At 35.6% G+C, this 23,715-nt stretch overlaps 1 protein-coding gene across 2 annotated transcripts in view; it reads right to left on the minus strand.

Annotated features, from left to right (window-relative positions):
- LOC113412923 (glypican-5-like) overlaps nucleotides 1-23,715 on the minus strand; it is a 355,203-nt gene that overhangs the window by 125,219 nt on the left and 206,269 nt on the right. For both annotated transcript variants that reach the window (XM_087964977.1, XM_087964976.1), the window contains one exon: nucleotides 14,838-14,958. In XM_087964977.1, coding sequence (XP_087821103.1) covers nucleotides 14,838-14,958 — 121 coding nt within the window. The remainder of the gene's footprint in view (nucleotides 1-14,837; nucleotides 14,959-23,715) is intronic.

Here is a 23,715-nt window from a genome sequence, read left to right on the forward strand (position 1 = left end):
AAACATACCAACTTCCAAAGCGATACTTACTCTCACACAATAATTATTTCTGTGTTGGAGATTCAAAATGTAAGAGAAATAAGCAATAAGAAAACATTGCAATTGTAATTTGTTCATTATAGATCTCTCTTTCTCACTGATGAACATGGTATATACATGCATGCATGTATGCACGTCAGGTATATCTAAGAAATATACCTGAGATTACCTGAGGAACTGTCTTTCCCTAACTATATTGACCTATCCCACCCAGTCATACACGGTATGTTGTGGATCCTGTCAGTTAAAGAATTTCAACTGGTGGGATCTAGGAGCAGAGCCTTGTCTGCTGTTGTCTTTGCCCTTTGGAAAATCTTACCTCCAGAGTTGAGATGGGCCTCCACTCTTCAGGCCTCCCAGAAGAATGCCAAGACCTGGCTCAGTCAATTGGCATGAGGATCTAAGAATGATATGCAACTCTGGGGTGGTTGGTGCCTTGACATTGCTCCCTCCCCACCTCTTTAACTTTTAATCTGCTTTTAACTTTGTTTTTAACTGTTTTTTACATCACTGTATATTTTTCAAGTGAGATGGGGCAATGTAGAATTTATTTATTTATTTATATATATATATATATATATATATATATATATATGGATCTTTGGTTATTCGGGTTTTCTCTCGCGTAAGATTGGAAGTATCTAGGCAACGTTTCGATTAAGTCTCATTCATCATCTTCAGGCTTCTGTCTTCAGCTCTATCGCCAAAACCGAACACTTCAACAACAGAATAATCAGAGAAGCCATAGAGATAGAAAAACGCCCACACAGCATGAATAAAAGAGATGACACCTCCCGCTTACCAGCCATTTGGAAACCCGCCCTCATGAACAGACGAGTACCCAACATGATGAATGACACCAGACCCACACCCACGAGGGCCACACAAGATGCCACCATCACACTGCCACGTAAAAAGCAGACTCACACCCACACAGAAGATGAGACATGACCACAGACCTGAAGCCGCACTGCAGCTGCATCACTACCCACTTCAAACCCCTCTGAGCCATACATGAAGTGAACTGACCCCCACCATGAAGATGCAGCACGACCACGAACTCGAAGCCAAACAGCAAGATCACAGCTCACCAGCTCAAATCCCCCAGTAACTAAGACCAACCTGAGCACAACCAAGCCCCCACCTGAACAGAACACACCTCCAGCCAATCAGAACACGGCCAACCCCCCAACCAATCAGAACACAGCCAAACCCCCAACCAATGAGAACACCCCTTCACCCAATCAGAACACAGCCAAGCCCCCACCCAATCAAGTCACACCCCCACTAGCAGTTAAAAGGAAGAAGCAGCTGCAAGCTCACATCACTCTGAGAAGCACAGAGCTGAAGACAGAAGCCTGAAGATGATGAATGAGACTTCATCGAAACGTTGCCTAGATACTTCCAATCTTACGCGGGAGAAAACCCGAATAACCAAAGATCCACATACTTTTGGCAGAATCTCATCTGCCATCATCTGCCATCACGGCTATGAAAGTCTGACTCACAGACGAACACTATACAGATGCCTGTTGATGGCAGATGAGATTCTGCTGAAATATTGCTACAACTTTAAAAGTACAACTATAATGACGTGGGAAAATACCTGAACAAAGCTGAATACCATACATATAAATACCTGCGAAAACTTAAGAATATATATGTATGTATGTATGTATGTATGTATGTATGTATGTATGTATGTATGTATGGTATATGAATGAATGAATGAATGAATGAATGAATGAATGAATGAATGAATGAATTCTTTATTGGCCAAGTGTGATTATACACACAAGGAATTTGTCTTGGTATATATTCTCTTGGTGTACATTAAAAGAAAACATACATTCATCAAGAATCATAAGGTACAACACTTAATATAGTCATAGGATACAAATAGGCAATCAAATCATACTAGGGAACAGTCAATATAAATCATAAGGATACAAGCAACAAAGTTATAGTCATACAGTCACAAGTGGGAGGGGATGGGTGATAGGAGTGATGAGAAGATTAATACTGATAGTAATGCAGACTTAGTAAATAGTTGGACAGTATTGAGGGAGTTACTTGTTTAGCAAAGTGTGGCGTTCGGGGGAAAACTGTTCTGGTGTGGAGTTGTTCTGGTGTGCAGTGCTCTACAATGTCGTTTTGAGGGTAAGAGTTGAAACAATTTATGACAGTTGTCATCTCTGTGATTCAGCTCTAGTTAAACAGTTACAGCTTACAGTTTAATGTTCAGCAATAAAATGAATATTGCAAGATTAATGTTGACAATGGCATCTCTATAAATGTCACTCTTGAGTTCATAATTTATATTCCACAGAAATCCTGTGGACAGTGAATGAAAGATACCATATATAAAAACTACAGTAGCTTAGTTAAAGCTTACAATAAATTGATATATTACAGTTCTGATCTTGGCCCTCAAAATTAAGACTGTGCTATAAAATTAATGAGAATCTACAGAACTAAATAAGAGGCAATCATTTCTAAAGCAAACGCCATTTAAAAATAAACTGATTATACTAGTTTTATTTATTTTAATTTATTTTATTATTATTATTATTATTTTATTTTTATTTTATTTATTTATTTTATTAGTACCACTTTTCTCCTCTAGAAGTGACTATGGTTATATTTAAAAAATACAAAAATGGAAACCACATATATTCTAAGGTTTTCTTTTTAATATTATATAAGATTTCCATGTTATAAAGATCTTTTAAGACTGAAAGATGATGATGTCACTGGAGAGGTTTATATATCCTTGTTTCTACTTGAATATTACGAATACAGATTCCTAATATAAAGAGCTCAAGTGCTTTATAGCCAAGATCTAGAAAAGATCTCAAAAATCTTAGGCCAGTCAACTTAATGTCTGTTCAGATCAAATTGGTGGAAATGGTAATCAAATGAAAAAACCATGCACATAAAAAAAACATCTTGTTGAAGGAGTAACAAAATGAGTTAGCAAAAATAAATCTTGCCTTATCAGCTTCAAGAGACTTTTTACTATAAACCAGATTTTTTAACATAAAGAAAGTGGAAGAAGAAGCTTCCTCTCCCAAAACACTAGCACCAGGCATTGTCATTGAATTAAGGCAGGGATGTCAAACTCGTAGCCCACGGGCCGGATGCACCATGCACTGGCCATGCCTACCCCCATTTTAGCGAAGGGGGGAAAAGTCGCAATATGACACATGATGGCATTATGCCATGAGTTTGACACCTCTAAATTAAGGTGTTTGGAAGATAGCTAGACACACAGACAGATGATAGATAAATAGATAGATAGATAGATAGATAGATAGATAGATAGATAGATAGATAGATAGATAGATAGATAGACAGACGTGTTGTGCAGTATATTTCTGAACAGCTTATTATAGAATAAGAGTATTACCGTATTTGCTGGGCGTATAAGACGACTTTTTGCCCTAAAAAACATGCCTCCAAGTGGGGGTCGTCTTATACGCCGGTAAATACATTGTCACCGGTGCAAGAGCGACGGGGCGGAGCTCCGCAACTTGCGAAGCCCCTTCAAGCCCAGCCGGAGTCTCTTCCTCCTCCTCCCACCCACCCACCCTCCGCCCGGCTCGGGCGCTTGCGGAGGCCAATCTGGAGGTGGGGTGGGGGTGGAGCGGGAGGGTCTCTGGCGGGCCGCTTCGCCCAGCCAGCCCCGAGCCGCGTAATGGCCCAGGGAGTGGGGGGAGAAGGTGGTGGGGGTGGACTGTGGCGCCCCTTCTTCTGGGCAGCGGGGCGGGGGCGGCAATTTGCTCCTCCTGCTTCTCCCTCCCTCTTTGAAAGACTGGGAGGGCTGTGCTTGGGGCGGGGGGGATGTCCTCAGGAAGTTCCTGATGGGACCCCGCTGGGCAGGGCCACCCAGCTCCCGAGCTGCTTTCCAGGGTCCCCTTGGGAAGAAAAGGGTCCGTGGGCGGTGGAAGAAAATACGGTACCTTTGTTCAATCTATTCTGCTTTGTAACTAAGTTGGTTTATTAGTGCAATATACTATTTGATCTGCTCAATCACAGTTCTTGTCTTCCTATAACAACCAGTTTCAAAAAAGGAATTATTACTGCAGTGCCTCGCAGGCAGGTAACATTTATGGCAATTGATGTCTGAAAAGTGGCTTATTACTACAGGTAACTCTACTGATGATTTTATATTAGTAGAGAAATTCAATCTCTTGCTATAAACAAGTGATTTTTATCACATTTTCAAAGAGAAATTCCAGCCCTAAAGGTTACTAGACTTCATGTTTAGCACTTTATTCAGGCGGAGTTCCATCAGTGATAAGACAAAGTTGGTACTTTTCCATTTATCATTCCTTTTTATTAGGTTATCTTTCACATGTGCTGTATCCAATACTGTGCTGCAATGAAGTGAAAATTAGGTTTCTTTATGTAATTCAATTATTATTAAGCCTGTCTTCCAGATCACTTTCATAAATATGTCTTTTTGAATGTTTTGTCGAGGTACAGTATACAAGAGGAAACAAATTAAGCAACAAGGTATTAGGCTAACCTTGAATGTTATTTTATAGTAGAATGCTGCACATTCATGAAATTTAATCGTCTAAAGCAGGGTTATTTTCTAACTATAGAAGATGCATCTGCAGTCCTTTCCCTCACCTTTGCTCAACTACGTATTTCTACAGTGTCATTATCTAAAGTGAGTATAATTGCTCAATTGGTTACTAAATTACTAGATCATGCAACCCACATACATTCCTGAAAGTTATGGTAACTTCAGTTAAAATAGCAGAATATAAAGACCAAACAAATATTACTATAAACGTATTTATGGGAAAATAAATAAGCTTCCATCCAACAAACATTCTCTAGCAAATCTCAGTTTTCACCAATTTCCAGAAATTTATCAGATTAAGTATGAACCCGATATCAATGTGGAATCTTTTCATAAAATAGAGGCTGTCCTTGAAACCTACCATCAGTGCAGACTCACAGCAAGCAAATTTGAGAGACTGAGCTAGTCGATATCAGATAGATAGATCACTGAATGATAGATCACTGAAGCAACTCAATCTGCCTGCTTTGCCTGATTTTGGGTAAAAGTTGTTCTTTTTTATAAAAAATTCAATATTTATATAAATGTTTATAATATTTACATACAAGCAATGCTCAGCCAGTCACATGACCACTAAGCCACACCCACAAATTAGGCCATACCCACAGAACCAGTTAGTGGTCCCTGGGATCTAAAATTATGAGTTTGGTGGTCCCTGAGGTCCAAAAGATTGGCGACCCCTGGTCTATAAGATCATAGTTGCCTTTTTTGAAGTTATTATTGGGGATCCTGTCATTATGATGATTTTTGTGTGGCATATGTTGAGACAAAAGTCAATCATGTTGTGCTCACTGTTGGAAAAGGGTTCTTTAATTTGTATTCCGTAAATTGAATTCAAATTATTGCAGAAGATGAGATCGAGGCAGTTTTTAAGTCTCCTATTGTTGGTTACTATTTGTTCCAGTCCCAGATTTGTTACAGCATTGTAGAAAGTTGCATGTATGGGTTCAGTCTTACATTCATTTAGGGTCCAGTTAATGTGAGGTAGATTGAAGTCACCAAGAAAGATAAAAGCATGTGGGCAGGAACTTCTGGCTAGAAGCAAATGTCTGTGCTTTTTAATGTATTTAATAATGTGTTATACAAATCTACTTATTAATTGCCTATAAACAGTTGTCTAATAAGCCCCACTGCCCAGAGCCATCATAATTTCCTACAGCACAATCCAGCAACTTTGGGAAACACAATACTTGCTCCCACATGAGCCATCATTTAATGAGAAGAGCATTTAGCATTGTGGAAATATAGATGCCAGTACCAAACATTTTAAAGAATAGCCAGGCAAGGCATATGATTTATATGATGGATGCAAATTTACTGATTGGTTTTCATATCTAGTTTAATTTCACATGTGTCACATAGAGTGAAACACACACAGATAGTCACTGAGTCAACTCCTGGTGACAATATGGACAAATCCTTGCAATTTTCACGGCAAGATTTCAGAAGTGGCTTGGCATTGCTTGCTTCCTATGGCTGAGAGTTGACTAGCCCAGATATATTTGGTCACTCTGATGAGGTTTCTGTCTAAGGCAGCCTTAGACAATTTCCCAATTTATAGCCTTGTGCTTTAATCATTACACAAACCTGGTTCATATTTACACATTCTACTATATCAGGAAGGTGTGGAGCTTTTCATGAGTAAAAATTTCCTCAATGTCTTGTCTGATAAGATGCTAGTATTCTCTCTAATCTATCTTTTTACTCATCTACCTTATCTTATGTTTTTCACTACCAAGGATATTCATCTTTTCAATGATTATCTTTGTATCAGTTACAGAAAGTAAATTTTTGGTTTGGATTCTTTTAGTAGAGTGATAGGTTGGCTTTTAGTTTCTGCTTCTAGAATCATCTAACAATGGGATTTTTGTTCCATTATATACATTTTATGGTCCTGTTCCAGAAACAGCAGTTTAAAGCTAGATTCACATACAAGTCAAAATATCATTTGGTATTTTGTAGTTCAATGCATTTTAGGTACTCACATTTTTTTAGCATACCAGGAGTGATCAGATTTCCAATCACAGCTTTTAACTGCTTGATCCATTAGGGCAGGTCCTCAATAAATATCTTTCTGTGATTATTAAGCTATTAGGGACTTCTACCTCTCTAGTTTCCTAGGCAGCATTCCTTCCTTAATTCCTCAAAGTCACTTACAGATTCCATTACACAGAATTAGAGATGGGGGGAAAAGTGGAAGTGGGAGGAACTTCTGACTTCCTGCCAGTTTCCACGTAGGCTTTCCTTGTTGGAAGCTGACTGGCAGCATTGGAAGTGCCAGTCATGTGATTGTGGTTGACCACAGCAGTGCAGCAGCACTAAAGTGGCCACCCCCTTTGCTAAATTTTAATCCCAAAGTAGTCATGGATCCTGGACTTTGGATGCATTTTGTAAATTAGCCATTGAGGTACATTGATTAAAAATCTGTTGCTCTATGATGCACAGTTTCACCCAATTGACAGCTTTAGTAGTATATGGATATTATCCCAGCCATAATTTAATGCAATATTTACCCTCTACAACAGTCTTCTTATAAAAACTTTAAAAGATTTGTTTCTTGTCTGGTATTCATGTAAACTGCTTATTTGGAAGCTGTGTTTTTTCAGTAATTACTCCCAAAGAAAATCTCCCTACAATGGCAATGTTAGTTGGTGAACCTGGGATTGTTCCTGAGGGCTTTCAGCAAATGAGATTGTTGCATGGTGACCTGATTAGTTAGGCTCTTTTTATTATGATGATATTTTAACTTTTTAATCATTGTTTTGTTTGTATTTATTTATTTTGTTAACCACCCAAGCCTAGTATGCCAATGTAATATAAAAATACACAAAAGAAAAATCTTACAAGAAATAATATATGTGAAAGAAAAGAGGATAAAGTATATTAGAAATGTGGGCTGTGTTTAGTTACAGTGTGTAGAAACCAGATAATATCTAAAATTATCTATTGCAATGTCCTACCTGTCAATGACTACTTCAGCTTCAACCACAACAATACACGAGCACACAATAGATACGAACTCAAGGTAAACCACACCAAACTTGATTGCAGGAAATACGACTTCAGCAACAGAGTGGTCAATGTCCAGAATACACTACCTGACTGTGGTTTCTTCCCCAAACCCCAAAAACTTTAACCGTAGACTGTCTACTATTGACCTCACCCCTTTCCTAAGAGGTCTGTAGGGGGCGTGCATAAGTGCACCAACATGCCTACCCTCCCTGTCCTAATGTTCCATTTTATTCGATTATGTATTCATAATCATGTTTATACTTATACCTGTTATCAAATACATGTTTAACAAAATAAAATAAATAAATAATCAGATGGGAATTCCTAGCATTTCTCTTCATCTAGTGATTTTCTTGGCTTTTCACACACTGTCAGGTTTTTTTTTTATTTATTTCATCTAAAAGTGTGGCTTTGTTCTGGATTTGGACCAATGCAATTCAGTGCACACATTGACTTATGTAGCATTGCAACCAGTGGTTAAACCTGGAGGTTATTGAATTAACTACAGTAATTATTCCAAAGTAAGGTAGGTTTCCAAAAAGTTTTTCTAAATGTTTCTGTCCTAACCTTCAGGTAAGATGATTAACTGCCAAAGGCATATTCCTATTAATATCATGAAATCAATGAAATGCTATTTATAAGTTACTATACAATTTATCATAATGCAATTGAATAATACATAGATTAACCATTCATTAACATAATGAAATCTATTTTAGCGTGACCAAAACCTAAGTTTCAGCGCGTGAGGCAGAAAATAAAAATTACATATGCAGGTGGTATGCAGATGCTGATAACCCAAACTATGTCACCAGTCTTAAGGATTTGCAGATTGGTATAAATTTCCTAGATGTGTCACTTGTAGTGTCATGTTTACATTTTTGTTTAAATCTCCATCATTATTTTCCTTGTCTATTTATTTTGAACATGTGTGCGGCAGTGGGATTCTTGATCTTTATTTTCAATGCAACATATATCAGAGGGTGGGATTCTCTCCACATCCTGTCCTTTACAACATTTTATGGAATTATCAAATGAACACATAACACTTCTGCTATTAAAGGTGATATGATGATTAACAATAGAGCCAACATTTAAAAAGAAAACAGTGCACAAGGTTTATCATCTTGTATCATCAAAACTATCTATAATTCAGCTCTCCTACATTTCTAGACAGCTGTCCTACACCATATGCGATGGTATGTTATTAGCAATTAAACAGCTAACTGTATAAAATGTAATTATGCAGGAAATATAACATTTTAAATACCTTATCTTGAATCATATAATTAAACTAAAATGGAAAATATTTTCAACAACCCCACCATTAGGAATTTGGGGTATGTGTGATAACAATGAAATATGAAAAAAGGGCTAATTTCAATGAAAATAAATATTCACATTCTCCATTGGTTGCGCTCTTCATGGTAAATGTTCATTTAGCCAAATTTGATTGGTATGCAGAATTATGTCAGACAAAGATTTATCATGCAGGAATGTTATTGAAATTTCATTCTAACAATAAATATGGCAAAATAATGAAGGCTCTTCTATAGGATTGGATTGGAGAATGTTTGTTTACTATTTGGCATGGGAGAGGAAATGACAGCAAGCAATCAACACAAACAGTAGACTTTAATTTGTTGGTGTCAAGCAGATATATTAAGACTCCAAATAAGAACCAAAGGATTCACACTCCCAGGGAATCTGAATGCCACCAGTTCGCAAAAGGTTAAGTTTCTGACGATAAAATATTGGTATTAACCCAAGTATCAAATGAACAAATAATCACCTCAGCCTTAATCTTGCCACTCATAATCTTGTCATCCCTGTTTGATCAGCATAGTGCTAGTATAATGGAGACCACCACCTCTGATTTCAAAAGTATACAAAGCTATAAAAATGGCTCTGACTATTAAAAGTAATACTTATAGCCCTTTGGTAGAAGAAGTTAATTTCTGTAATGCTCTAAGTTGTCTAAATTTCTTCTTTAAAAATTGTGTGCTAGATAAGACGGTTGTCTGTTATTTCTCTGAACTTGCCCCATAGATATTCCTATTTTATCCCACTTCCCCATTTAAGATTAATTTTTATACATAAATAAAATGCCACATTGTTTTACTGCTTTCAGTCTCTTTGTATTGTTCAATTGTAATTTAGAATAATTCTTCAAGGATGCTGAGTGAGTAAAATATTTTGATCAGTTTTATGCCAAACAGTCAGAATGGAGATAGGGCTGATTACAAATATAGCTAGATTAAGGTTTCATCTCCTTAGGTAGCACTTGCAAATTATCTGAATAATACATGCTGACTCTCAGGTTATAGGTCTAATAATACGCATCCTTTCACAATCTGCCTGGAGTGATTTCTGAGGATCTGAGTGTTCCGTGGATAAATCACAAAGCAAATAATCATTTCGTATTATAAGTTTCACCATAGGATATATTGGGTTTATTTTCTCTTGCTTCAATATATGGAGTAGTTGATATCATACTTACTTAGGGGGAAAAAATAGAAGACAAAAATATTTGGAGATCAGTAAAAGATTTAGAATTCCTTTATTATAAAATTAACAAAAATTGTTAATAGTCCAAGCAAATAAAAACTAATTCTGAGAAAAGCAATCAGCAAGTCTTGATTCTATTGTTTAAATTCTAAAGTCTTACATCCATACTTAAGTGTTAACATTTAAATCTAATCTAATCCATCTTAAAAATGCATTTTATCCATGCCACCTATGAAGAAAGAACTAAGATGGGTGTCTCATTCTCAACATGAGGCATCTGTCAATAGATATGTGTCCATTTTGTATTTTGCTTGGTTTTTATACTATAAGCTCTATACTATAACTACAAAATCTCTTTGCAATGTCTATACACATGGCGTACTTCACAGGGTTACCCAAAACTTTTTCTAATAGAAATAACGAGTTCTACAAAGCATGTTCTACAAAAGACCTAGCTCAACTATTAATATGATAGTGAAATGGGTGGCTTGTTTATTTAACAAATAATTAAAATAATTACCCCCACCCTTATCTTTAGAAAAGGCCCTGGGTGGAAATAAAGATTCTACCCTTAAGTGTTAGGTACCAGAAAATTCCACAAGTACTGATAGCAATGCACAAATACATCTTTGTTCTACCTAATCATCTTCTGATATAGGTGACCCCATGGGTTTAACCCCACTAGTAATGACTGACTTTAGGGGTGCTGCCCATTTCTGTTTCTTAAGTCGAAAGACATTTTCACAGTCGTATGGCTGTCATGACATTATTCCAAGCACAGAGCGTATGGCAAAACATGGAACACTGTTAACTTCCCACATGCTAATATGTACCTATTCATTTCCTGTTAGTCATAGCGATATTAAAACAGATATATAGACTTTTGAGGATATAGCACTTAACTCTCCTCCAAATGTTCTTTGAAAGATGATTTAGAGTTGCTTGCAACTGTACATAGGCATCACCAAATACTTACACAGCAAAGGAGTCATGAGTAAGCGTAGGTTGCAGACAGGCCAATGCACTTCCCTCCCAAATGCCAACTGCGTGTGTGTGTCCCCGGCATGCTGATTGATTGATCTGACTTCCTGTTCTGTGCTCTGTTGTTTGAGTGCCCCCTCGCCAGAATGTTACATTTGCAGAAATATAAATGGAACGCTCATGCAACTGTCACTGAACTACAGAGACACACATTCCCTCCAGCATTACAGTGCTGGAGAAGTCTGTTCAATCCTTGAGGTGCCACTCTTATGCCGCTCTACTCTTAGTCTTTTGCTTTGAACAAAGCTTCTGATCTCTAAAGTTAACTTGCTAGAACTTTGAGACTGTATTACTTCCTATCTGTTTAAGTTGTCTAGATTAATTTTGTAATTAAAAATATAAGAAAATCTATAAAGGATAATATTTATAGCTCAGGATTGAAATGAAGGGTCCTTGGTGCTCTCTGAGCTTGCTTGTTTTCTTGCAGATGTTTCATTACTCAAACAGTACTAGGCTTGAGTATTACTCGTACTAGTCTAGGACTAATGATGTTAGCTAATTAGGGTAATGAAACATCTGCAAGAAAACAAGCAAGCCCACAGAGTACCAAGGACCTCTCATAAGAAAACCTGTGATGGACTTCTATAGGTGCAAAGTTGGATGATAAGGTAAAATGGATATTTCCACATACATAGGTAGAAATATAGACTCTGCTTATATTACTGCTCAAAATGGAAAGATTTACACAATAAAACACTTTCTTTTTATGAAAACGAATTAAAAGGAACAGATTTTTGCTAAAAACTATGTATGAAGATGTCTAATGCTGGTAGCATTTGCAAAAAGTTATATGCAACTACAAACCCAAATTTTTCAGCTGGCAATAAAATAAATAGAATAAATAAATAAAATAAAAGGACCAGGGAAGACATGATGGGAGTGTACCAATATTTGAGGGGCTGCCACAGAGAGGAGGGCGGGGGTCTCAAGCTATTTTCCAAGACACCTGAAGGCCAGACAAGGAATAATGGATGGAAATTGATCAACGAGAATTCAACCTAGAAATAAGGAGAAATTTTCTGACAGTGAGAACAATTAACCAGTGGAACAGAAGTTGTCTTCGGAAGTTGTGGGAGCTTCATCACTGGAGGCTTTCAAGAAGAGATTGGACTGCCATTTGTGAGGAATGGTGTAGGGTCTCCTGCTTGGGTGGGGAGGGGTTTGGACTAGATGACCTACAAGGTCCTTTCCAACTCTGTTAATCTAATCTAATCTAAATTGGAATAAAATGGAGTATATAAAACTCTGAGAGTTCCCTAAAACAGATGTAAATGTTTCCTATAAAATATGCCTTTTACATGAAAAAATGAAGTATTTTTTTTATTTTAATTATTCCTACATCATGCATTCAGTATATATGCCTCTATTTGATTCTGTCACCATAATTCAGTGTAGCGTTCTGGTTTACAATTAATTTTCCTAATGAACATAGAAAACCCCACACAAAATGTACATAACAGGTCATCTGGGCCAGTGATAGCAACCAGTGGGCTAGGGACCACTGGTGGTCTGCAAGAAAATTTTGGTGGTCCGCAGAGAAATGTTACCCCCAATGCACCCCCTAAAGCAATTAATCCAGGCTGCATGGGAACACAAGGCTGTGCCGCCCACATGGCCTGTGGGAACACAAGGCTTGCATCACTTTCATTACGAACAACACAATCTGGGCAAATAATTCTTGAACTGGTTTGCAAGAGGAATGATACGTGTATACTCAGAGAAACAGTACATGAATAATAAGTAATTTCTTAAGATTATATATTTGCTAGCACATAACAATAAGACAGGAAGAATTTATATAAATATTCTTTTTTCTGTTAAAATGTATTTGTGCTTAAATGAGATATGATCATAGAAATTTCTTCGGACAGTGCTGGCTCAACGGCCTTGAAACAAAGACGAGAACCACCCTCTACAGCCGGCAATGTCTAGCAGAGTAAATTGTTATTGGAATTATCCCTGGATTGAAAACTGACTGATCTTACCTGTGAATGACTTTGGATTGCTTGTTTGGACTTTGCTTAAACTTTCTGGAAGTAAAAACCTACATTTACTGTACCGTGTATCTGTGTACTTTGTGTGTATTATCCAAACACTACTCTCTATACGTCTCCCTGTATGCGCTCATTCTCCTAACAGGGAATTACCTCAACAGAAAGTCACAGAATAAACCTTTACTTGATGGAGGAATAATTGAAGACAGAATGTAATGTTATACCATTCATGGAATTACTACTTTTCAAGTACAGGTTATGTTCTAGTGCTGAAGGCCAGGCTCTGAACAGCTACAGATGGCACCCAGCAGACTGAGCCTAATGAAATACTTAATGTTTTCTTCCTGTAAGGCTAGTCCAAGACATTTTGTTGTCTGAGCTGAAGAATAAGAGAATATCCTCTTCCATTCCACATATGAAATTGAATAAGAAATCTTCTTTAATAATGATTGTGGGATATTCTTTCTATTGTAAAAAGTAACATGCTGATTTATTAAGTGAAGAAAGAGTGTATAGTTCCTAGGTATTTCTTCAAAATCTCATTTCTCATCATCTATCACCTAAGTGTGTGTGTGTGTGTGTGTGTGTGTGTGTGTGTGTGTGTGTGTGTGTGTTTATCCCTTTGTATGGCAGGACTTCTGGCCATATCACACATTGCTTTTGATTAAAAAACATAAACAACATTTGCAAGGTGGCATCAGATTGGAGATTTGGTTTTGTCAGCATATTCTGAGACTCAAGTCCCAGAATAAAAAGCAAAAGCAATGAGTTATAGGAGACACACTGTTTCTTTCTTTTCTTTTTACATGAATCAGCACAATCAACATTACCACTAGTAGCAACTGTCAAAAATTGCCTACCTTCTAAGGGAGAACAACTGGGGAGAGCTGCTACCCTGTCATTACTGACCTGTAACAACACTTTCTCAAGTTGGACAAGAAAATATGCTTACATTAATGAAAAGCAATTTCTGTTAAATATAGTAGGTTGTTCTAGCTAATTTGGACTGACAGTGTCTACATATTAGTGCAATGTCATAATAATACAAACTTTAATATATTCAGTATCAAGGGACAGATCAAAGTTTTCAACAGATGGCTGCACACATCTCTCAGAGCTCAAGTGAATAACTTGACAGCACAAGTTCATGATGATTCTGACATGCCTACTGGTAGATCTTCTTTTGTTCAGAAAAAATACTTTCAGGAAAAATTTGCAAGCTGTTTTAATAGTACCCCATATGGTTAGTGGAGGACATTTTGAAATCTTACTGCACTGTGCCATCATAAACAGGCTGAATACAAAATATAGCTATATTCTGGTGTTTCTCCACTAAAACAGGTCACTTCAAATGATATTGAGGGCAAAATCTTTGGTACTACCTTAACAATACTGATGTAGGCATTCTTCAAAATTGTGTGAAAGGTTATGTGACCAACCTTCACAAGTATAATAAATGGTCCTCAATGAAGATGTTTGTTTGTTTTTCATGTTTCTAGAATGCTCATCTAGTATGGAGTGAGATGTTTTCCCTCCAGTGTGCAGGTGTGTGGAAAGGATGAAGAGGAGGGCAAGAAGGGCCAGTAGAGAAGGCAAACGAGGAAAGCTTTTACAAAAGCCTTTTCAGTTCTCCAAACATAAATACTTACCTGATTAAAATGTTTCAACTTGTCAATTAAATGACCTATCTCTGGATCCAACCCTCTGACTATCAGCTCTGGATTATTTATTTGGGCTTTCAATCCATTTGTAACCACTCTGCTTGTATAACTGTAACAGAAAAAGAAAGGAAAGACTGATATTAATGAAATATCTTTAACTATGGGAAAACAGAATTCTCAGACATGTCTTTTGATGGATTTTTGTTTCAGTGAAATAGGAGCTTTTTTAACAATCTAAGGGGGAAAGATTAAGTGCCCTTCTGCCATTGAATAAATTATGTCTAATCCTTGTATCTAAATTTCAGCGGTACCTGAATCTGTAGGTTGGTAATATCTTTCATATATCTATATTCATAAAACAGTTGTTTTGTTATTAAAATTTAAAGTATTTTAAATAAATCAAAAGAAATAATGTTATCCAGTTGGTTGAACCCAATCTGTTGAAACTAAAACAGTTAATACCTGGTTTGATTTGGGATTGTTTTTAAATAGCCCTTAGTTATTAATAAGTTTTATCTTCCAGAGAAAATCATAGAAAAGAATAAACATTCTAAATTGCTGCATTGTTCTTTTATAAAATAACTTGTCAGATCTTCAATATTATGTTATGGTAAACTTGCACTCATCTATGATTTATTTATTGATATGTATATTAATGATTTAATAACACAAAGGAAATCAACTAACTGTTTAGATATTAAGATCACAGAGAAAAATGAAGAAGGCACAATGTTTGCACACATTATTTCTACCTTCATTGTCCCAGTAAGCCTTGTCTAGCCCTGTCTAATTTCAATTTTCTTTCAGTGGTTGGACACATCTGTTATGGACTTTACTTGAAGGCATCTTCCAAGTCTCATTGGATGGCACCATTTAAGGGAAAGGATCTGGATTGTACCCATCCTATCTAATCTGATAGAGCAGGCAAGGAAAGAACCTGCCTCAGCCTAAATCAGTCCATTTTTCTATCTATAGCATAGTCAGCAATAGTCAGCAATTACTGGCAATCGCTCTCTAGAGTTTTGCACAATATATTTTCTCAACCTTACCTGGAAACTTTGCTTATAATCCATCTGCTTTATTGCTAAGATGTACCATCTCCTGACTCTAAAGTTAAACTAGAAAAAGTGATATATTGTAGATATTTCAAAAATTTAACATATGGAAGTAAAATATTTCAAAGCATTATGAACAAAGCTCTTAGGAAGGGAAGCTTGCCTAAGTTTGGATTGAAAAAGCTTGCCTGTAAGAGAATCATTCAGTACGGTTTGCAGTTTAATTTAACATGAAGCAGGAACTGATCAGACATTGATGAAAAAATGGTATGAGATATTATGTTTACTGCAACAGTGAAAATGAAGAGCACAAATAATTTCAAACAATAAAGAAAACTTATGTTTTAAAAGTTGAAACTTCACTGAAAAAGCAGTTTTAGTTCTAGTCAAGTTTACTCACATTGGTCTCAGGACTACAACTACCTGAAAATATTTCTACAGCAATATTAATTTTAACATTATTGAAACTATCAGATAACTTCAATCCTAGCAAATATGTCCTAGTTTCATGCTATAAATTGATTTTTCTGTCTATAATTTACCTTCATTTGATAAGATTGGTCAAAGTGTTCTTCTAATCCTTGCCATTTCACATACGAATAGTAATAGCACTTAGACTTATATACTGCTTTATAGTGCTTTACAACCCTCTCCAAGCAGTTTTACAGAGTCAGCATATTTTGCACAACAATCTAGTTCGTCATGCAAGTATTGTTATCTTTTTCTAATGTTGATCCAAAACAAGACTTATGTGCCTTTAGTTTTGTGTAACACACAATAAAAGTTAAGAAGAAAAAAATTGAAAATAATGAAAATAATGAATTGGCTAGGGTGAAATTGTGAACTTTGGTACAGAATCTGCAGGTCTCTTGTATTTCCTACCTAGAAATGGAAACAAGGTAGACACCTCCAACGTATGCATACCATAGATTGAAGCACAAAGGACCATATAGGCTTACACTTGAGCATGTGTAAGTGTTGCAGAGTGGAAATAAATTTGTCTAACCCTGAACTATATACTCAATATATACTGTACATAAATTCTGCTTGAAAAAATTTCATATTCAGCTATTTTCTAAAATTGATATGAGGCTGAAATATCCTTTTTCAACTGGTCCATTTTTGTTTTCACCACATAATAGCTTAGAATAATGATCAGAGCATTATAACAAGACCCAATCAGAGATCTTTTTTTTAAACAAATAAAAAACAATGTCCTTAATAGTTAGTGAATCATTTAAGAGGATTCACTAATTTTCCAAATCAATGAACCCATGAGAGATTTTTAATATTTGGTAATACAAATCCTAATTAATTATGCATCTTTGACTAGATCTGCATCCATGTTTGCATATTATTTAGGCAATACCATATTGAATGTCTCCATATAATTATTTTTGCCTGGCTGAACTAATTTCAAGGAGACCAGAATATTTTATATACTTTGTTTTACCAAGGTCATTTCTAACATTTTCCTCTGTCTGGTATAAAACAGAGTTTAGGCAGATTTCCCATGGAGCCATGCCACTCCCCAAGAATTCCAAGAGATTTAATCAAATTGTAATTTTAAATGCAACAGAAAGAGAAAATTGTAAAAGTCATGACATCTAGCAATTATGTTAATTACAATTTTAACTAAATTTAAATTAAGGGTAAATGCAGGCAGATCAGATTTAGTTTCTTTCTAAGTCCCACTTCCAGCTTTTTGGAGTTACTGTCGCACTTGAAGACCAAGTACGGCTTGGAAAAAGTTATATAAAAGAATGTGCAAATGAATTTGTCTGCTGTAGAAAAAACTAAAACAAAACTAAATATTAGGGCCCTTAAAAGAAAGCAATATTAGAGAATCATCAGGAAAATATATCTACAGACATTTATAATTTGGAGGTACTGTATGGTCATTGCTAAATAGAGAGGCTGTTCGCTAAACATAATTTTTTAGAAGTCATTATTATACTGGTACTATATCTCTTGAGCCTTGACTTTGTTTAGTAATCTAGTTATTCATAAAAACTAGATATCAAATTATAACAGTTTACTCACATATAATCACTGGCAGGAATAGCTAACATCCAAGAAGACAGGCTCAAGATCCAGATGGATCTTGAAGAATAGAATTGGGCCGTATCTAACAAAATGAAATTCAATGTAGAGAAAAGTCCTACACTTAGGCAAGAAAAACCAAAAGTACACATATAGACTGGGTGAAACCAGGCTCAATAGTACTAACTGTGAGAAGGATCTTGGAGTCTTAGTGGACAACCAGCTAAATATGAGCCAGCAGTGTGCAGAAGCAGCCAAAAGAGCTAATGCAATCCGAAGTTGCATTAACAGAGGGATACAATCGAGATCAAGTGAGGTACTAATACCACTCTATAAAGCCTTAGACCAGACCTAGAGTACTGCATCCAGTTTTGGTCACCACATTATAAAACAGACGTTGAGACACTAGAAAAAGTATAGAGAAGAGCAACCAGGATGATTAGGGGACTGGAGACTAAAACATATGAAGAACGGTTACAGGTACTGGGCATGGCTAGTCTAGTGAAGAGAAGGACCAGGGGAGACATGATAGCAGTGTTCCAATCTTTGAGGGGCTGCCACAGAGAGGAGGGGGTCAAGCTATTTTCTAAAGCACCTGTAGGCCAGAATAATGGATTGAAACTGAACAAGGAGAGATTTAACCTGGAAATAAGAATAAACTTTCTGACAGTGAGAACAATCAACCAATGGAAGAGCTTTCCCTCAGAAGTTGTAGGAACATCATCACTTGAGACTTTCAAGAAGAGATTGGACTGCCATTTGTCAGGAATGGTGTAGGGTGTCCTGCTTGGGTGGGGGGGATTGGACTAGATGACCTACAAGATCCCTTCCAACTCTATCTGTTATTTTATCTGATCCATGTATTATAAAAATTTATTGCTAATAAATTGTCAACGATCTTTAATGCTATATAATTATTAAAAATATTACTTGTTGTAGATTTAGTACTCTTTGATTAATCATCATGTAACAATACCCTGCTCTTACCTTCAACAAATAAGGATCAAGACTGGGCACAATTATTTTTCTTAGTTTTTCTAAGTTTTACTATTTTTTCCCCAAAAATCAGTCCCTAATACATTGATTACAGGAAAGCCTAGATAAGTTGTAATTTTTATTCCTTACCAAGTTTGATTGTGAGCTGGGATTAAAAAAGCAGCAACCAAAAAAAAGTGAACTAAGCCCCCAAAAAAGTGGATTAAGTTCTTTATTTTTCACCCAAAAGCAATAAAACAAGCTTTTCCCAAGATGGGTGTGCAGCGGTGGTCCGTAATGGCCGCCACAAAGAAGCCAGCAGCTGGGCAAGAATGCGCAGGAGGAAGAGGAGAAAGCCTTTGAAAGTGAAAGTTTTTCTTGGTTGACCCAGGACTCTAAGACATATTTAACATAATTCCTGGAAATTATGGCTTTTTGAATGATACTTTCCAGAAGAGAAAACAAGCGGCAATTTTGAGGTGCTGAAAGGAAAGTTTACTCTACTTCCCTACGGAATCAATAAGTGGATACTGAGAAACCTGTCTTTTTCAGGTAAAAACTGGCTTTATGTGATAAGTGGGAAGGGAGAGGACAAAAAATATATTTATATGTTAAGATTTTGTTGGAGGAGATGCCTTAAGGATCTGAAGACTGAAATGTATTGCAATAAGGCTTTAAGATACAGATTTGGACTTTCTTTTTTTGATTGATACTACCCCAGGAAGAGAAAGTGAGAACTTTGTCTTGGCTTGGATTGATTGATGACTTTGGGATTGTTCTATTTTTTGAAATATCTTGGTTGTTGCAAGAAGAAAGAAGGGAAAAAATAAAGAAAAGAAAAGATTTATAATGGCTTTTTCTGTTGAGGAACTGAGAAAAGAATATGAGCAAACAAAAAAAGATGGCAAAGATGGTGTAAAAGAAACCTTCCTTTTTTTAGAAATGGCGCTTGCTACCTATCAACAAACACTACAACAGGTGGAGGCAGAAGAAGAAGAAGAAGAAGAAGAAGAAGAAGAAGAAGAAGAAGAAGAAGAAGAAGAAGAAGAAGAAGAAGAAGAAGAAGAAGAAGAAGAAGAAGAAGAAGAAGAAGAAGAAGAAGAAGAAGAAGAAGAAGAAGAAGAAGAAGAAGAAGAAGAAGAAGAAGAAGAAGAAGAAGCCATCTTTAATGAATTTCAAAATTTAACTAAGAAAGAAGGAAGAAAGAAAGGAAGGAAAATGAAGGACTTAAGATTTAAAAAAACATTCAAGAAAGAGAAAAATAAGGTGCAAAATCAATATAATGATAGTAAACAAAAGAAAAAAGGAACACAACAGAGAAGGGAAGCCAGTAAGGCAGAGGCTAGGAGAAGGGGGGTAGAAAGGTCTGGTGGGAGAAGAAAGAAAGGGAAAAGGTGGAGAAAAGCCACAAAGTTTTGAAATCAGATGGGAAAAGAGGAATCTTTTTAGGGACAAAGGGTAAAGTATAATTTCTTTAAAAAAGATTTTGCAAGGTACATAAGATGGTATTGTAGCATTTGTATTAGAAATAGAAAATTAGAATGGTTTAAGAGTTAATAAGAGATTAAAATGTTGAAATGTTTAGTAATGATTGATTTTAAAATTTAATAAAATATTAAAGGGAATGTTTAGAATATTGAGTTTTAATTAAAGAGTTTAATATGACTATGGTATTGATGTTATTATAAAATTATTATTGTAGCATTTGTCTTTGGAAAAGGCAATGGGAATGTTATAAGATTCAATATTTAGATCTATTATTTAACTATGTATTTAATCATTTTGGATTTATTATTTTTCTTTTATTAAAAAAAAAAATTAGTAGACAGAATGTACCAAGCAGAATCAGATTGGGTATTAGGTGTTATTTTAAATGTTAATCTAATTAATTTAGGGGGAAGATAGAAAGACATCATACTCTGATTAGTGATTTCAGGAGAAACTCTTTTTTTTTATTATAAGGAATGAGACAAAGGGATAATAAATAATGGACAAAAGATAAAAATATAATGACTCAAATTAAGATGGATTAAATAAGATAGAATTAAGAAGAGTGAAATGTGTGGAGAAGCTAATATAGAAGACATAGAATGGTAAATAAAATAGGTAATGACATGTAAGATGAGCATGAATATAATTGAAGTCCATGTAGAGAGAGGTACCTGGGGCCAAGTTACTTTCCTAAAAGATTTTTTATATGTTTGTGTGTTGTGTGTTTATGTTTTTGGGAGAATTAATAAAATCTTGCAGAAATATAGAATGAGAATAATGGTAACCAAGTCAGAAAGAAATAGATGAAATAATAATAGTGAAATTTAATAAGAGTAAAGAGAAGTAAAGAGAAACTGGATAAGAGGTATTTGTATGCTCATATGGAAATGGTTTAAAATAGAATTATATTGTATAAAATAAGGTTTTATTTGACTTGTAAAATTTATAATGGAAAAAGGTTCAAGTATGTAATGGTTAATGATGATTTGTTTGTCTTTAAAATTAATAAAATTTGTTTAAAAAAAAAATAAGGATCAAGACTGGAGGCACAATTATTTTTCTTAGTTTTTCTAAGTTTTACTATTTTTTTCCCCAAAAATCAGTCCCTAATACATTGATTACAGGGAAAGCCTAGATAAGTTGTAATTTTTATTCCTTACCAAGTTTGATTGTGAGCTGGGATAAACAAAAAGCAACCAAAAAAGTGAACTAAGCCCCCAAAAGTGGATTAAGTTCTTTATTTTTCACCCAAAAGCAATAAAACAAGCTATTAGATGGGTGAGTCCAAAACCCCCTTCCATCCAGCATAACTTATATAAACTTTACAATTAGCCCCTTCTATAGAATACCACTCTTTGTCCAGGTACCCATTTATCATTTCAACAATATTTCATATATGGAAATTCCTTTCTTCCTTTGAAAGACCTCTATCTTTTCTGAGAATTGATTTATCTAAAGAGAAGTTATTTATGCCTTATCTCATTTCTCTGGGTAAGCTATTTTTAAGGCCTATAAATAGTGCAAAGTAAAAAATGCAAACAAAAATCTTAAAATAAAACAAGTTTCAAAGTCTTAATAAACATATGAATGCTCCAGCAAAATATTCCAACACTATAGCCTATAAAAGGTTCTTGCGGGTATTTTATAAAACTCTAAAAGTTATAACTACTATTTCATCATGAACCAGAAGAATGTTGTTTGAGACAAGTTCGGCAGAGCAGCATTGTTTCCTTCGTGCTGGGCGTTCTTTCAAAGCCTACGAAAAAGGCTGTCCATCTTTTTCTCAACATATACAGACTCCCATACTTAAATCCCTTCAAGCTTTTTTTCATGTAGGTTCACCTATTGTCTGAAGAGACAGCTCTGGAATCTGTAATCTGAAGACTGTTACCCTGAGATATGTATAATTAAGGTCTTTAAGATAATAGCTTTAAAGTACTCATGGGAAAATAGTAAATGTAAGCAAAGTAAGGAAGATTATATATGTATGTATGTATGTATGTATGTATATGTATATGTATGTATATATGTATATATGTATATATGTATATAAGTATTTGTTTTCTGAGGTTTTCTGTATATAAGTATACATGTATATATGTATATATATATATGTATGGTATTCAGCTTTGTTCGGGTATTTTCCCACATCATTACAGTTGTGCTTTTAAAGTTCTAGCAACGTTTCGGAAGAATCTCATCTGCCATCATCAGGCTTCTGTATTTGCTGTTCACAAAGAATAAAACTGAAGTAAAATCCCATTACAACAGACTGATGGGTTTTCTTGGCAGAAAAACAGGAATGTTTCCAAATATTTTTATTTAGATGTTTTGGTTTCAAAAAAATTATCTAAAAATGTAGACTATTTGTAAAAATGAAGGAAATATGGAGTAATTGGGTCATTTATAGAAAATGAATGCACTGCATTGAAAAAATATATGTGTGAAGAAATAGTACATGGATTAAAAGGAAACACCAAGAAAATAGTGGTTGGATGGAGGTGATGAAATCAATTCCATTATATTTATCTTCATCCCTTATTTGCATGTAGACATTATAGAATATAATACTCTGTAGAGCTATTGTATCGAGAAACAAAAATAACTTCTGTATCTTGCTCTCAAATTATCAGCAACTGAAGTATGGTAAAATAAGATTAAACTAGTGAATGCCTGCCAAGTAAATGTAGGGATTAAAGGGGAAAAATGGTACTTTGAATTGGACCTGGAAGCAAACTGGCAACCAGTGTAACTCATGAAGCAGAAATATAATGTATGTGTTCTCAGGGGCACACATAACTGCCTGTGCTGTGGCATTTTGCACTAGTTGAAGCTTCCACACACTCTTCAAAGGCAAAGCCTTTGGGTAAACACAGCCTCACGATTCAGGTGACATAGCATTGTGCTGGTTCTCTTCCTTCCTCAGTCAATACCTGTCTGTGTTGATCAGCACTGAGAGATCCCTTCCTTAGTCATTACTGGTTGCTGAAGGGTTTGATGCACTCTCCTTTGGGGAAGTCATCCATTGCCATGAGGCATGGTATCTTTAATATGCTGATGATGTTCAAGTATATCTTTCTATCCCTGGCAAATTAAGCAATGCTGTGGAAGTCACGTCCTGGTGCTTCGAAGCTGTAAGGTCTGGATGGGAAAAAGCAAGCTTCAACTGAACTACAGGAAGCCTGAATGGCATTGGGTTTTAGGGTTTCCAGACTCATGTCATACTACATGAAGTTTTGTAAAGGCCCCCCTGGTCCCTTCCTTCAGCTGGAATCGTGAGTCTGGAAGGACAACCAGATTGT

Source organism: Notechis scutatus, chromosome 4 (genome assembly GCF_049901735.1).
Source record: "Notechis scutatus isolate UNSWTSFEM ecotype Mainland chromosome 4, rNotScu1.2, whole genome shotgun sequence".
NCBI lineage: Eukaryota > Metazoa > Chordata > Lepidosauria > Squamata > Elapidae > Notechis > Notechis scutatus.